The 16,570-nt window shown below is 36.3% G+C and overlaps 2 protein-coding genes across 16 annotated transcripts; one reads left to right on the top strand and one right to left on the bottom strand.

Moving 5' to 3' along the window:
* The first annotated feature begins 137 nt into the window (after window positions 1–137).
* On the top strand, window positions 138–16,349 carry LOC113093883 (uncharacterized). Of its 14 annotated transcripts, none has more exons than XR_003287931.1 (9): window positions 138–418; window positions 2,293–2,358; window positions 2,652–2,739; window positions 3,527–3,670; window positions 6,201–6,466; window positions 6,915–7,008; window positions 7,242–11,128; window positions 12,049–12,099; window positions 12,318–12,519. XR_003287931.1 is itself a non-coding variant. In XM_026259447.1 (6 exons), the coding sequence occupies exons 3-6, from the start codon at window positions 12,520–12,522 to the stop codon at window positions 13,818–13,820; spliced, it is 627 nt and encodes a 208-aa protein (XP_026115232.1). In that variant the 5' UTR covers window positions 3,558–3,670; window positions 12,049–12,099; window positions 12,318–12,519; the 3' UTR covers window positions 13,821–14,438. The 14 variants fall into 14 exon arrangements, 1 of the variants encoding a protein (XP_026115232.1); XR_003287932.1 differs by having other exon boundaries at window positions 139–418; window positions 6,404–6,466; XR_003287927.1 differs by having other exon boundaries at window positions 140–418; window positions 6,201–7,008; window positions 7,242–7,413; window positions 7,534–11,128.
* On the bottom strand, window positions 3,564–8,051 carry LOC113093881 (uncharacterized). Of its 2 annotated transcripts, XM_026259444.1 has the most exons (4): window positions 6,068–8,051; window positions 5,910–5,988; window positions 3,751–3,862; window positions 3,564–3,654 (listed from the first exon to the last, which is right to left on the bottom strand). In XM_026259444.1, the coding sequence occupies exon 1, from the start codon at window positions 8,021–8,023 to the stop codon at window positions 6,074–6,076; it is 1,950 nt and encodes a 649-aa protein (XP_026115229.1). In that variant the 5' UTR covers window positions 8,024–8,051; the 3' UTR covers window positions 3,564–3,654; window positions 3,751–3,862; window positions 5,910–5,988; window positions 6,068–6,073. The 2 variants fall into 2 exon arrangements, with proteins under 2 accessions (XP_026115229.1, XP_026115228.1); XM_026259443.1 differs by having other exon boundaries at window positions 5,910–8,051.
* Window positions 16,350–16,570: the final 221 nt, after the last annotated feature.

The raw sequence follows: 16,570 nt of genomic DNA on the forward strand, positions 1-16,570 counted from the left end.
GACATTTGGGGTAAAAAAAAAATGGTTTAGCTAAAAGCACTGTATGAAAAATAATTGTGTGACTTTTTCATTTTTTTAAATGAATTGTAAGATTCAGATAATCTATATAATTTAAACTGTGTGTCTGACAAAAGCAACACATTTTACAGTAGGCTATGTATACAATATATTAATTATAGGCTAAAAAATAATAAAGTTTAGTTTAGATTAAATTAAATTAAAATATTATTCACCAAATATTAATTGATTTGAAGAAGTATTAGCTATTAATAAATAAATAAATGAATAAATAAAACTTTAGCTAGGGCTAGGCTTTATGTCATAAGGTCCCGGAACTGCAGTTGTTGCTAATGGCGCCATATGATAAACACCTCTACACATGTGCCTAGCGGAGATGTTGTGCGTTTATGCAAAATATGTGAGTAATCATATCTTTCACTTAATAACTTATGTCTTTTGTTATGAGTGTCGGATGTCGAAGGTATGATAGCGAAGATAACGCTAATCGTGTCATCTAGCAGTTGCGAGTTGAATAGCACGTGCAGCTAACGTTAGTCATTAATTACTATGTACACTTAATCTTCATTATAGTTTACATGTAGCCTACTGCAGTATTGCGCTTTTGAAATTATTTGTTTTCAAGCCCAGTTGATAATATTTTAGATGTTGTACAGCGTGGTTATTTGAAACACGTGGTTGAAATATTTCCACACGTGCTAGCATAATAGTATGTATAAAATTCACTAAATTTCTAAAATCTTTTGAAGATATTGCAGAACATTTATTTTTCCAGAGTAAAGTAAATAACAGTTTTCATCTCTGTTTTAGTAACTTATTTTGCTGAAATATTTGTAGTTGGACAATAAATGTGACATGTAGAATTTGAAACCAACAAGTAAGTCTATTTTTGTGATAGCACTGACTCTAAGGGGGTAATCTGAATATCCTAACACAACTTTGTGCTTCTGTTCTCATTCATTTTCATTTTAGTTTAGTGAATTTAACTTCCACTTTAAAAGCTTTATATGTGTTTTTAGATTGCAATGTTACAATGTTAGAATGAAATGTGATTTTACCCATTTTTTGCAGATAATATAAAGGCTTACATGGTTACATTCACTTTATTTGTTTTCGAAGCCTTTGATATCTATTGTTTTGTTGGACAACACTGGGTAGTAAGCGATATATAAAGTACAGACCAAAAGTTTGGAAACACCTTCTCATTCAAAGAGTTTTCTTTATTTTCATGACTATGAAAATTGTAGAGTCACACTTAAGGCATCAAAACTATTGGAATTATATACATAACAAAAAAGTGTAAAACAACTGAAAATATGTCATATTGTAGGTTCTTCAAAGTAGCCACCTTTTGCTTTGATTACTGCTTTGCACACTCTTGGCATTCTCTTGATGAGCTTCAAGAGGTAGTCAACTGAAATGGTTTTCACTTCACAGGTGTGCCCTAAACATACCAAAATCAAATTTCCCAAAATTAATCCGTTATGATCAGAAAGAAAAAATGTCATATTGTTCAGACGCATTTTACGATTGAAAGGAGAGTGCAGAAAAAGCATATGTGAACCTGGAGCACTTGTCTTAAGTGTAAATTTTTCGAAATAGTTTATACATAATCTGAAAACTAAATAAATAATCTCTCCTTTGATGTATGGTTTGTTATGAGGACAATAATTTGGGTGAGATACAACTATTTTAAAATCTGGAATCTGGAATAAAAAAGTAGAAATTTAAAGATTAAAATGTAAAGTTAAAATGAAAGGTAATGCACTGTTAAAAAAAAATAAGATAGAAATAGTTCACCCAAAAAGGAAAATTCTGTCATTTACTCGCACTCAGGTTGTTCCAAACATATGCATTTTATTTTTTCTGCTGAAAAAAAAGGTACGCATTTTTTTGGATGAATATGTGTAACCGGTTGCTGGTCCTCACTGACTTGCATAGTATCCCCCCCCCCCCCCCATATAACGGAAGCCAGTTGGGACGAGCACATATTTTGCTTAACAGCATTCTTCAAAATATCATCTTTTGTGATCAAAACTGTATTAGTATCCTTCTTTGGTTGGAGCATCATGAAGGTGCTAAAAAAAAAAGGTAAATGATGACAGAATTTACATTTTTGGGTGAACTATCCTTTTAAGATAATCTAGACTTGGAAGACAGTTGAATCTCAAAATGCAGTATTATTTTATTTTATTTTTTATAACAGTGCACAGACAGGTAAGTTGAATGTAACTGCTATCTTGACAGAAGGCTAATCACAGTGAATGTTTACAGGACATGGTTTAACCAGCAGTGGAGAGAGTCATGAAGGAGAATCACCAAATAACACCGATAATGAAGGTAAGTGTAACAGTTAAAGTGCATATTGCAAATTAGAGAGACATAATTTAGGAAATAGATTTAAATATGCTTATAAATACTCTACTGAAGTTTCTGGAGTTGTTTCATGGACCATAGATCCTAACTATATACAGTTGAAACTATGTTCGAACATCTTAATACAGGTTGCATGTTAATGCCAAGTGCAAACACATCCTTAGTTAATGCAACATAATGCTAAAGTAATGCTGATGAATAGAATGGGGCTATGCACTATAATTAAAACAAAAAAAAACAACACTACCATTTTTCAGGGTGTCTCTGGGTGGAGTTGGCCTTATTGGCACATCTGGCATGGGAAGCTCTTCACATCTTGATGGCATCTTTATTGATTGATTGAAGGTTTGCTTGTTGGGTAATTTTAATTTTTTATTTTCCGGTGGAACTGGCAGCTGGGGTTCCACTGTTGTAATAATAAAAGTTAAATAATAAAAAAAAGTATACTGGTATTGGGATTGACTACTGAAATTTAGTTATTCTGACACTTTTTGTATGAAAATGTACACAAGTTGTAAATTAAAGGTATAGTTCACCCAAAAATCTAAAATATGTCATTAATGACTCACCCTCATGTCGTTTCAAACCCGTGAGACATCGGTTCATCTTCAGAACACAGTTTAAGATATTTTAGATTCAGTCCGAGAGCTCTCAGTCCCTCTATTGAAGCTGTGTGTACGGTCTACTGTCCATGTCCAGAAAGGTAAGAAAAACATCATCAAAGTAGTCCATGTGACATCAGAGGGTCAGTTAGAATATTTTGAAGCATCGAAAATACATTTTGGTCCAAAAATAGCAAAAACTACGACTACGTGGACTACTTTGATGATGTTTTTCTTACCTTTCTGGACATGGACAGTATACCGTACAGGGTAGAGAGGTCTCACGGGTTTGAAACGACATGAGGGCAAGTTATTAATGACATAATTTTGCAAATTGGGTGAACTAACCCTTTAAAAGAATCATAATTAAAAGTGTTCCTTTAAGAAGGCCTACCAGTGGTTTTGCAATCCAACCGGCTTTTCTTTTGAGGGCGAGGTAGTACAGAAATATCTTTAAAAAATATATATTTTTTAATTATTTCTAGTCATATTACTTTAGTCATTTAATTGTGAACTTTTCACATACTCAGGTTCATACCTTCATCAGAGCTGCTGAGACACACTGGTCGTCTTTTCCTTTTGGGGGAGTCATCACAGCTCTCAAGTGAAGATTGCACAGCTGCTTTTTTCGACCACTTTTTAGCTCTTTCATAGTCATCTGAAGCAAAAATATGGTGAGTACAATTTGGCATTTCTTTACTGTTGTTGCAGTAATTTTCTTTTTTTGAATGGTCCTTTAAGTAAAAAGGAATACCTGTTTTAGCAAACACCCTGACCCTGTGCTTGGCCCAATTTTCTTTATCGGGCAGTTCAAGCTTTTGTATTTTTTTTGTTGCATTCATTGGTGGCCAGTAACAGTATTGTACCTGCATTAAAATAGTACAATTATTGAATTATGATATGAATAATGAAGTATTAAAACTTCAAAGTTAGAATAAGAAAGCAAGAGCAGTTGAAAATGTAAATCAAGAAAAAGCAAAAAAAAAAAAGTGAATTACTTAAAGAACAGATCTCTAACAATTAGTCGACATCTAAAAGTTTTGAGAAGGGTCTGGCTTACACTCTCAGACACTTGTGCTTCTGCTAGCGACGTCACTTGCAGTCTTTATTTTTTTTATTTTGTTCTATTTATTGATAACTTTTTGTTTGAATCTCTCAACATTTTACAACCGTAGCCAGGTGGTGAAGACAAGAAAAAATAAACTAAATTACAATGTAGCTTGCAATCACTTGCACTCTACGCTACCTGTGATGTCACTTGCAATCAACACAAATCGTGCTAGTTGCCAATGGAGACAAGACGCTGTACTGGTGATTTAAAATATTAAAACTAAATTAGTTGGCCTACTACTATAACGTACAGGGTCCTGCAAGAAAAAGACATGACCTGGCCATGGCCACAGAACAGCAGAATATGAACGCAATGCACAAAGTCTTTCGTTAAGCGTTTTCCTCCTGTAGAAAAAACAAGTCAAGCAGATGTATATGAACACAATGCGCAAACTTTGTCCTCCCATACAGCAAAACGCTTAATGTGGCCTACTAACTGACTAAGATGATAAAGACAATTCAGTAGGTCTAGCCTATATGTCTTGTTGTTGACTCAAAGTATATACAGACCAGCACATATGAACATGCATTATGAAATGCATTAAGTGATTTTAAAAGGAACAGCTCCGTACAGGCAAGCAGACGAGTACAGAACGCAGTGCGTTAAATTGTACATTAAACATTTTCCTCCTATAGAAAGTCATTATAAAAAAAACACATAATGTAGATTAATGGACAAAGACAGTGATATAAACGAGTTGTAGACAGTTTATTCTATATGGAAAAATGCTTAACGCGAAACTTTGCATGTTGCGTTTATTCTGGGCTCACCTGCTTGCCTGTACATATTAGTTATGTATTTTAATAATGTAGAGAAACATATTGAGTTTGGCCTTTATCGTCTTAGTCCATTATGCCACAGTTTGCAGTATGTGAGGAAAATAATATATACATATTCATTAAAATAATGAACTGCATATTAAAATATCAAATTAAATAGCATCTTAATACATTAACACTTTTCTTTTATTGGTCGGGTGAAATATGCTAATTTTTTGAGAGAGGAATTTGGGGTTTTCGTGAGCTGTATGCAAAAATCATCAGTATTAAAACAATAAAAGACCTGAAATATTTCAGGTGGTGTGCAATGAATCTAAAATATATGAAAGTTTAATTTTTATCATTACATTATGGAAAATAATGAACTTTATCAAAATATGCAAATTTTTTGAGAAGGACCTGTAAGCCAATTAAAAGCTTTAAATTAGAGAAAAAATTAAGTTGCCAGTCAGAAGTTTAAGTCTCTTCTGTTCACCAAGTCTGCATTTATTTAATCCAAAGTACAGCAAAACAGTAACATTTGTACATATTTTTACCAGCCTATTTAAAATAGCTGTTTTCTATTTGAATATATTTCAAAATTTTATTTATTGAATATCCTCGATCTGTTTTTTCGCTCTTCTTTATTATTTTTATGTATTATAGAAGTTTCGGATCGGAACTCAGTATCGGTAGATACCGAAAATCAAATGACTCGGACTTGGAATCGAGGGCAAAAGAAACCTGATCGGGACATCCCTAATTGTAATTTAGTTTATTTTTTCTTGTCCTCACTACCTGGCTACAGTTACAAAATGTTGGGAAATTCAAACAAAAAGTAATAAAAAATTCAACAAAATAAAAAATAAAGACTGCAAGTGATGTCACTAGCGGAAGTGCAAGTGTCTGAAAGTGCAAGTCCGAGAGTGCAAGTGCAAGTCTGCAGCCAGACCCTCTTGAAAGTTTTACAAAATTACAATACAATGCCATCACACATTATTTTTAAACGTTTGTTGTTGATAAAAGTGAGACAGAATTTAATACCTCATCCTTCATAAACAACCAGATATCTGGCACCATTTCACATGTTCCCTCCTCTGAAAATTCTACAATTGCATACATTCTACAAAAAAGAAAAAATCATTATAAATGCGAAGGATGATGTGTACATTTGTCTTATACTACATATGACATCCTGTTACCTTTGATTAAAATTCATGGAGCACTGACAGAAAAATCTCACTTCTCTCTTCTGTGCTAATCTTAATAGCATGTTTTGTGAGTTCTGTTTTTGAAATCCATGAAATGGTATTGTGTTTTCTTTTGTATTTGTAGGCACCAATCAAAAATGTCATGCATGGGCTGTCGAACAGTGGCTCAGGTTTACTGTAAACATGGCAAAGCACTCTTTGTTCTTTGTCAGCCAATTGCAGGACTTCACAGCATTGCCCACCGCTGAGGACATATGCACTGTCTTGGGTCTTGGTAGAGATTTTGTCTACAGTTGTTGTTTTTTTCTGTTCGATTTTCTCTTCCAGCCTCCTAGCAACCTGAATCAGTGGGTTTCTACCAGAACGCACCATCCTCTTGAGTGTCTGCAGGTAGTTTTCAAACATGAAGGCACTACAATTTTCCAGACCACCGAAGTTTTCAGCATCTTTTGCTATGTGCAGCATTGCACGTGTGTTGTAAACGAGGAATTCTTGTCCATAAAGATTCCGACCTTTTTCCACAAAATAATGCAGCAGTTCATCTGCATATTTCGAGTGGTCCTGCACAAGACTTGGACATACCAAAATTATCATGGCTATGCTAAAGGAAAGGAAGTGCAAATACATTTCATCAGGCAGTATACCCTTCAACACAATCTTCCCAGTGTAAAGAAGGAACTGACGAAACTCAGTTGCTTTCCACCTGTCCAGTTCCTCAAGACCTCTAGGCTTTCGCACAAAAGTAGATGGGATGCATTTCCGAAGAGACCGCAGTCTTGCACTAATCTCTGTGATTTGGCTTGCTGAAACCCTCACAACTCTGTCTCCTCTGGTCCAGATGTGCAGGAGTCTTTTCATTACACCTAGACAAGCCTGGTGCATGTAATCAATGGGAAAACTCTGCACCATGTCTATGGGGAGGTGAGACAGAGGTGTGTTCCCATGATGATGCTGAATTTGTGATTGATTTCTGAATGTTTCATCTGTCCTGAGTTTGAGGTCAGCTGTTTCTTGGTATGTGACTCTGTTTAACCATGTACCTTTTTGCTCACATCGGTCGCAGCCAAAGTACCCAGAGAACAGTTTAATATTCTTCACTAATGCACGAGCTGGAGCATCACACACAAAGCACCTCAAATTTACTTTTATTTTTCTTCCCATGTAGTGAATCCCATGATTCATCAGATGAGCCAGTTCCCTTACTGTGTCTTCCAAAAAGCCAAGATCTGTTGGTCGACTCACACCGCTTGTCAGAGCCGTGGGGAAAATGGTGACTGGGTCTAACATGACTGCACAAAGAACTGGCCACATACATGTTTTGGAACTCTTGTACAGTGGTAAGCCATCAATGTTGAATGATAAATCAAGACATTGGAGTTCTGCTAGATCAGGAGGGTAATTTTCTAGTGCTGTTTGTAATTTCTCTGTTAGTGGAAAGTAAACGTATTCCATTCCAGATAATTGCTTTATGTCAAGTTGCCGGGGAATGTGCAAGAGAGTCCGGGCAGTCGAGGGTAATTCATTGTGTCCATGCCTTTGTAGCAATTTGAGCAGGTTGTCAAGTGCATTATGTTTTATCTGGTATTCACTGGCCCACGTGGACAGTTCTTTTGCCAGCGACATGTCCCTACTGTCATCTTCTGCTTGTTCTTCAAGGTCAGAAGCAGAGGATACATTCAAACTGTTAATACCCTCCCATGTCGCTGCTCTTGACTGTTCTTCCACATTTGCAGAATGCAAATAGGGTTCATTGTCAGATGAACACTCTCCACAAATCATCTCCATGTCAACATCCTTTTGTGATTGTTCTTCAAGTGGAAGATCAAGTGATTGTACTTCAGCTGGTAGATTACTCTCCAGGTGAGATGGAGATCTGGTCAGAGCCTGCCTTGTTGTTCTCCAAGCATGAACATATTTCCTGTGCATCTCTCTCTTTTCAGAGCTCATTCTAAGAGACAGTTGAAGTGTTTATATTTATAGGATTTTAATCAGGAAGGAAAAATGTCAAATTTCTCCCTCAGATCAGAACTATTAATTTCTATCTATTCGGTTGTTAAGTGATGACGTAAGAAGTGCTGCTTTCCGGATCCAAGTCTTGATTCACTTCACTTGAGAATACGACCTCAGCAGCCGTTTATGAGCACTGTTTATTTATATTTATCAAGCTAAACCCTTTTAAACTTACGGTGGACACTACAGTATCTGTGCTCACAGCGTTCCAAACATAAATAATTTGTATATTATACAAACACTTATTTTCATTGTCTGGCTATCATGGACTTCAGTATGGAGTTCAAGGTTAGGATTATAACATTTTCGCTAGTATTATACTATATTTGTGAGTTTATATTAGCACCTTTTGTTGTTTTCTCATGGCATCTAATAGAGCGTTTGGATACGGAAGCGGTGACACGTGACGTCAGACTTAACAAGCGAATAGTAAATAAGTGTCAAGAAGAGTGGGATACATGTACAAATAATAACACTCCAATCAGCTAATCAACTCAAAACACCTGCAAAGGTTTCCTGAGCCTTCAAAATGGTCTCTCAGTTTGGTTTACTAGGCTATACAATCATGGGGAAGAGTGCTGATCTGATAGTTGTCCAGAAGACAATTAAATATATATATATATATATATATATATATCAAGATACAGGTGTTGGTTTTCCTGCTGGGCATCACTGCCTGACGCACCTCCTCCGGTGCCTTTTGAACTTGTGTGTCATGGCACCTCACTGAACACTTTTGTGAGCCTGAGCGGGTCGTCAGCTGGGGACCACCACTCATCGACGTTTCGCTCCTTTAACCCCAGTACGTCTCGTGGTGGCGGAGCGATGGCAGGGATCTCTCCCTGCCACCCCCTGCTGATGCCCTAGGTGTTTGCCCCCCAAACCTTCTCCTTCCTCCTTAGCCACAGCCAGAAGCTGCCTTTCTCTGCCTCCTCTGCCAGCTCTTTCATGGCTTTCCGATGCCTTGCTCCTGTGCATCCCATGTCGCGGAGTAGGCGAGCGGTTGAGGAACCTACAAAGCCCCTACACCCCACTTCCACAGGGCAGATAACGGCTTTCCAGCCCGCCTCCCTGCACTCTGCCGCCAGATCAGAGTACTTGGCTCGCTTCCGCTCATACGCGGCCTCCACCCCCCCACCCCCCTCCCATGGTACAGTGAGTTCCACGAGGAGGACGGTCTTGCAAGTCTCTGACCACATTATGATGTCGGGCCGCAGGGATGTTTCCACTATTTCCCTGGGGAACTGGAGCTGCCTTCCCAAGTCGACCCTCATAGTCCACTCACTTCCCGGTGAGAGGAGCCTTGCTGTGTCTCTCTGGCGGGAGGGTCTGATGCTCTCTCCAGCCCTCGCGAACTGGATGGCATGCCAACCTCGAGCGGAAGGTCTACTATTCGCCTCCTTTCTGCATGACTCTGACACCTCTGCCAGCTTTTTCAGTACTTGGTCATGTCGCCACCTATAGCGGCCTTGGGACAATGCCGTCGTGCAGCCCGACAGGATGTGCTGGAGGCTTGCGTTGCTGGTGTTACAAAGGGAACATGTCTCTTCGGCTATATATATATATATATATATATATACTACTGCTATATTTAAAGGACCAAAGACATTTTATTGGTAAGATTTATTTTAACATTCTTTTTGCTTTAACTTTATCAACTTTAATGTCAGTAAAATTAATATCAAGCTTATTTTCCTCAAATTGTAAGTGTACTGATTGACAGTTATGAAGTAAAGTTTAAAAACTTTTTTTTGTGATCTTTCAACACTAAGGACAAATCCCCTGCAAGGTACATGTACTTCCCAAAGTATAATGTATGTAATATATAACTTGATTAGTTTTGATTAAACTAATTAAATAGAACTTAAATGTAAACTTTGCAAATATCTTACCTTTAAGTGTCGAAGGCGAAATGAGAGAACTGTAGTGGACAAAAACATTAAAAAAATAAAATAAATCAACATTAATGCCTTGTTAATCTTAGGGAAGTAGGCACTTACAATGCATATTCATTGATAAAATATTACTTGGCTATGTAATTTACAGTTCAAAGGAACTTAAATTGCAAATATCAAACTTGATCACCTTTAAATGAAGCTAAGGATCATTACTTGCCTTGACAATAAAGATTGTAAGAACAAAAATCAGAGGCGGCAGTAGATGTTGCAAAATTTAATAATAGAAAAGATGATATATTACTCACAATTACTAAACACAACAATACAGCCAATTTTGCATGTTTAAATCATATTAATATTGAAGATATCTGTGAAATTATGCTATAAGAATTTGTTTGACATTTAAAACAGGAAAGGATGTCAATGATCTGTTTCCAGATATCCGTGTATCTGATCTGCAAGTAATTTTTACCGTCATTTAGTTTGGGATTGGCCTGGTTTAGGCAAGTAAATGACTGACATTGTTTTAATGTATGGATAAGACAGGTGTATATACAGATATGTTCATATATAGAATACTTTCAAATTCAAATACTACTTTATTCACTAAATACTAATCAGAGCTGCACTGTAAATGCAAACATGCTATTTAATTAAAAATATTAATTTGACTTTAATCATTTTTTATCAACCTGCTATTTACACTTGCTTTTAGTAAGTTACTTGTACTTTGAGGTTGAAAAATCTTACCAGCTCAGTTTACTTGAGTTAGATTAATTTAGAAAAAGTAAGTTTATGATCTGTGGGCATGCGCAGATCAGTCCTCTCTACGCTAGACGGCGATATTTGTTCACCACTATGGCCCCGCCCTTCAATATCTACTATTGGCCAGGCGTCCATGCTTATGTACCTGATTTGTACAGGTCATATCCCCTGACCAACCTTAACCAATCCAGGTGAATTGCCTAACCCCAACCAATCAAGCTGCTTCGGCGGGTCTTGGCGTGGCGGGATTTGTAATTTTGCAGACATGTCACATCGTGCCTGCAACTGACCAGGTGGAGCTGGACCTAAACATCGCTTCAACTGGGCTTTTGTTTATCTTCATCATAACAGCGATTCTTGTGCTTGGCACACTCATTTGGTGAGTAAATATTTTAACCTTGTGCAGACCGTTTTGTTTCTGTACGTTAAATCAGCGTCAGTGTGTGCTTGCTAGTACTGATGTGTGTGTAGTAATGTCGGTTAAAGCTAGCTAACTAACATGGACATAACGTGGCTATATTTTGATGAAACTTGGTCAATACTTCATTATTTTTTCAATTCAAAACTTCCTCTGTGTTGAAAATAGGTAACTTTAAAGACTAGTCACTTTCAAATTGAGGAAAAACTTTAGTGTAACGGTCGCGGGCGTGCTCGTCATGCGAACGTGCCCGCGCCCGCGCCCATTTGCCATGCCAGTAACTTTTGTCGAGTACTGACTAGCATGATGACAAACTGATCCCGGCGGTTTGTGAGTTTACTGAGCTTTATAACTGTTGTTTATAAACTCAGGCAGAACATCAGAACAAGTCTGGATGTATCATTTTATTTTTGTTATTAAGGCTGTAAAGTTAATAACAGTCTTGTCTTTATCAAAGACAGGATTACCACTGTGTTTCGACATATGCTTGGGGATATCACCACAGTCAACTACGTTAACTTAATGTTATTTTATTTAACACTCAGCACTTAACACTAGTCGATATTCGTAGCTGTGCCGTTGCCATGGTTACCATGTGTAGTACCTAGATCAGACTCGGTACAGAGGAGTAGAGTGTCTCCCTGTCTGAAAATATTTTTACACTCCGTTTATCATAGCCTGTTATGAATGTATTTGCTGGCATACTCAGTGTCTTACATTATTCTTTAAGGTCATCTTGTACATATGTACATTTTAATACTGGGAACTGTCATTGTGGGTTATAGGCTTATGTTATAGTTTTCACATGTACTTGTATTTGAGTTGTGGTGAGCTATGGTTGTGTTAAAATGTTGTATTTTTTTTTTATTGTCCCCTTCCAGGCTCAAGCAGATGGTGATCAATCCACACATAGGTACTCCCAGCAGTAAAAGGTATTTTAAAATAATAACTGTATTATTATTGCATGCTAAAGTAAAAGTTATGCTTGCATCAGAGCAGTTGGATTACAACAAAAGAAAATCAAATTAAATCATTATTGTGTGCTAAAATTAATTCATCATTATAGTATATTTCATCATACAGAATATTTTGTGCATATTTTGAATTTCAAATAATTGATGTAATTAGTATTTCTGGACTGTCTCTATAGATACTGTGGGTTCGACTTATAGCCCATCAAGATGATGACTTCAGCAGTGTTGCACAAGCACTGATCAGAAAATACCCCTGCCTCGCTGAGCCTGGACCACACAAATGGTATGGCTGGATAAACAGCCTTAAATTTAAGATGGCCAATTATCGCACAAAGTTTCGAAAAGCTGGATGTGAGGATGTAGCAATCCTGGTTGAAAATGGTTGATAGATGGCCAGCACTCTTCACAGAGAGACAGGTAAGCTATTTTGATTCTCAACCAATGAAATAATGCAAATCAAAAATAAATTCAAGGTGTGTGGCTAGAAATCCAAACACTTGTTGGAATGTTAATACCTCTGCCACCTCTCCATCCCTACCCACCCCTCTCTCTACTTCAGGTGTTTGCTGAGTTTAATAGAATCGCCAGTAAGAATCTTGAGGGAGACTTTTTTGAGGCTCAGGACCAGTACGCGCCACGTTTCATCGAACTCTTCAAAACAAAGAAGGGAACTGTTGGCCAGAAACTCAGGGAGCTGATTCAGCACTTAAGCTGTAAGGTAAGTAGGTTCATTTTGCTTTTGATCTGTATGATAGTTCATCAAATGAGCCGATTCAGACCAACCTATTTTATTTCCTGTCTGCTTGTGTCTTGCAAATTACTCTGTTAACTGGTCTATTCTCTCTCTGTGTATCATTAGACACCAGACGTGACAGTACTTCACTCTGTTGTCCTCAAAGGCATTCCCATTTTACTCTGTGATGAATCCAGTGAATTCTATAAGACCTGCTCTGTAAGTACTTGCACATAAGAAAAAGTTTGTCTGCATGAATATAAAACTATACCTGTGTTGACATAGAATATGTAATTCTATCCGCTCAATATACAATATACATTTTGTACAGTGACTGATGTATTTTGTATAGCAATACCTCTACAACTAATCTGAGAGATATGTAAACAGCCAGTAAATAAAAATAAAATTTTCCACATAAACGTTATACACATTAATTCATTTAAAATCTAAGGAGTTGGAGTCTAGGTTGAAAAGTTTTTGTTTGCTTTATTGTAACAATTCAGTGTGAAAACATTTAAAGCCATATTCTCTGATAACATTACAACACTAAAAATAAATGTTTTAGAATAGCATAAATTGCAATGCTGAAGAATGTGTTTCTTTGTAGGATACAACGAGAGACGAGGCCCTAGAATGCATCACTGTTGGTGTGCTGACAGTTGTCAGTGAAGATAGTCCTCATGAGGGTCAAAGCTCAGTGGACCTCCAGCCCATCTCCACTGCCATCATTCTGGAGGGAGGTATTGTCATGGATCATATTAAAAACTTGCCTCAGGCAGTTTGTCTGTTGTTTGGTCTTACATATATATTGCATTTGGATTACCCAAAATGCATGGCAAATACACTCAACTTCATTCAGACTGTGATGCTTGGACTGGGAAAGAAAAAAACTCCCATTAAAACTGTTAACTCTGAAGAACAGTCTTCTGGGTTAGAACAGTAAAGAGCCGTCAGCTGTCAGATAGCACTTTGTAAGCTTTGCAGCCATTAATGTTCTCCTGTTATCAGAGAAAGTTTGATGCTTTCATGCAACTGTTCACGCTAATTTACGATCTCATTTTAAAAAAGAAAAGAAAAATTCCATTGAAGTCTGTACCATGTTATGCAGGTATGCTAATGGTGGAAATAGAGCTGTTTGCAAAGTGTTGTTAGTTGTTATTAGATAATGTCAGAAAAGAACCTAGCAAGGTTGTCCTGTTTACATTTGTGTTTTTGGAAAACTTTTAATAGTTTTAATGTGGTACAAATACAAACCCCAAGGACTGATTTTTTTTTTCTTTGTGTTGGTTTAATCTTTGGACTGTTCAATTTGAGAAACAAAAGCATTTGTTGTACTTACAGCTTTGATCAGAAATGCACTGATTTTTCCATGCACTGAAGTCCTGTAGTTATCAGGTTTTTACCTGTTTAATATTGGGAGACTCTTATTAGCTCACAGAAATGTGGTTTTATTTTTTATATTTTTCCTTTATTTTCTACAGTTAAATCAAACAACAACTTTGTTGTTTAACTGCTGTTTGTACTTGAATGTGCATTGAATAAATGTTGTAATGGAGCTGAATCAACCCATTGAGTGTTCTTTTAAAGTATATGTTTGTGGTGTGTTTGCCTTTATCAGATAGTAACAGCAAAAATAGATAAAGAGAGAAAAAATGCCACAGGTTGGACCCAAACCTGGGCAGCTGCAACAAGGACCCATTCAAGGAAATTGGTTTCTTTAATTTAAGTGAACATGAAAAAAGAGTGCGCAGAACTAAAAAATGTTAAGTTGTAGGTATTTAGTAATTCTAAGTGGGGTTAAATTTATATCAAGCAATCCACACAAAATGAAAAAATTAAGTTAACACAAATCATGTCTATTAAGTTACATGAACATAAAAAAACGTATTAGTGGTACTACTTGATTTAGTACTGCACACTTAAAATAAACAAGCTTTTCTAACTCACTTATCTTAAGCTTACTTTGCTTAATTTTTTTGAGGCAATGAGTTTGCATACTTTTTTTAAGTAAGGTCAACTAATTACATTTTACAGTGTGGGTAGTAATTGTTTACATGTAATCTGGATTATGTAATCAGATTCCAGAAATACTATACTATGGAATAAAAAGTACTTGTAATTTGATTAAATTACGTTTTAAAATACTAGAAATCAGACTAGCTATTTTTTTATGGATTAAATATTATTTACACAATAACAATAATTTATTCATAATTAATTGATTCTCCTTTATTCTTTTAAAATAATAAATGCGTACACGTTCTGAAGTATTGGAATTGAGTAGTGTTATGTGTGTGGTTGTAGTTTTTGTATTGGACTGTGAAGATTAGTGATGCTTATCAAAATTATGCCGTTAGGTGGCAGTACCAACGATGTTTCGTCCAGCAGTAAATTACTGAAGAAGAATACCGCCAACATGACTAACGGAGGAACAAACCTAAGACAGGTAAGAAAACTGTATAATTGATTCCAAGGGCAGACATTTGTATCAAATGCAACCAATAGTGGGGAAAGGAAGAGAATCAGGTAGGAGCAGAGTGGAGGAGAACAAACACAAGGTTACGACATACAAGATCAAATAGTACAATGCATCTTATATAGAAACATCCAACATGACTGTGCGAGGTATGTGGCGTACTGTAGGGAATATATAGTTGAAAACAATTAATTTCTTAAATTCTTTTCGAAATGTTAAGACACTACTGTTACAGTTATTTACAAGCACTAATCTGAACAAGCGAATATAAAAATTTTATTTATTTTTTTAATCCCCTTTCTCTCGTGAAGAGGACGGAGGAGCTGGAGACGCAGCGTCAGATGAAGCTCGATGAAAAATCTGAACGAATGTGCCTGGTTTTAGTGATTTATAGAGATGATAGGTTAATCGAGTTAGTGTCAGTGGACCAATAGAGGGATAGGTGGCGGTAATGCACTAAAAGTTTGCGATCTGCCGTAAAACGAGGAGGAGGAGGAGACGGGTAAGAATTCTGCCAAGTTGTTATTACGCTATAAATTATTTTAAATTCTTGATCTTCATTAGTGATCGATTTTGAATCATTAGTCAGTAGTAGCACTGCAAGTGTGCTGGGGTTGATCTCACAACTAAAGTCCACGGCAAGCTTGCGAGTCGAAATAAATAGCTGAATAAAGACCGTAACAATGCAATTGGCTTTGATTATACAGATTACAGATTTCAGATTATACATTTGAACACTATTGAACACTATACTATTGAACAATTACGGTACTCGAGGCTCGACTCGGACTATGCGGTTGCTAGTGTACCCTGGTTGATTGCTAATGTACTGCTATACGGTTGCTAGGGTAACGTTACTTACGGTTAAGTCGACTTGAAATATAGAAACGTGTGATTTTGTATTAAATATTGACCCAGATTATGAAATGCATTTATTAGGCTTAGAGTTATGGAGGACCAGGAGTGCCACTTAAAAATAAAATGAAGAATCAATTTATCAATTTAATAATTCAAACATAAAAATGTATATAAATAAATCACTTTTAAAAGGACAAATTAATAGACATTTTTAAAGTTGTTTATTTTATTCATGTTTTAAAATGTATTTTAATAATACCATAAAACAATGAATAAAAAAAAAACATTTTAAATATATGAATAAATAGACACATTTAAACTGTTTATGTATTTCATGTTTTTAAACGTGGATTAATAAA

The sequence above is a fragment of the Carassius auratus genome, unplaced genomic scaffold (assembly GCF_003368295.1).
Source record: "Carassius auratus strain Wakin unplaced genomic scaffold, ASM336829v1 scaf_tig00215198, whole genome shotgun sequence".
Lineage (NCBI taxonomy): Eukaryota > Metazoa > Chordata > Actinopteri > Cypriniformes > Cyprinidae > Carassius > Carassius auratus.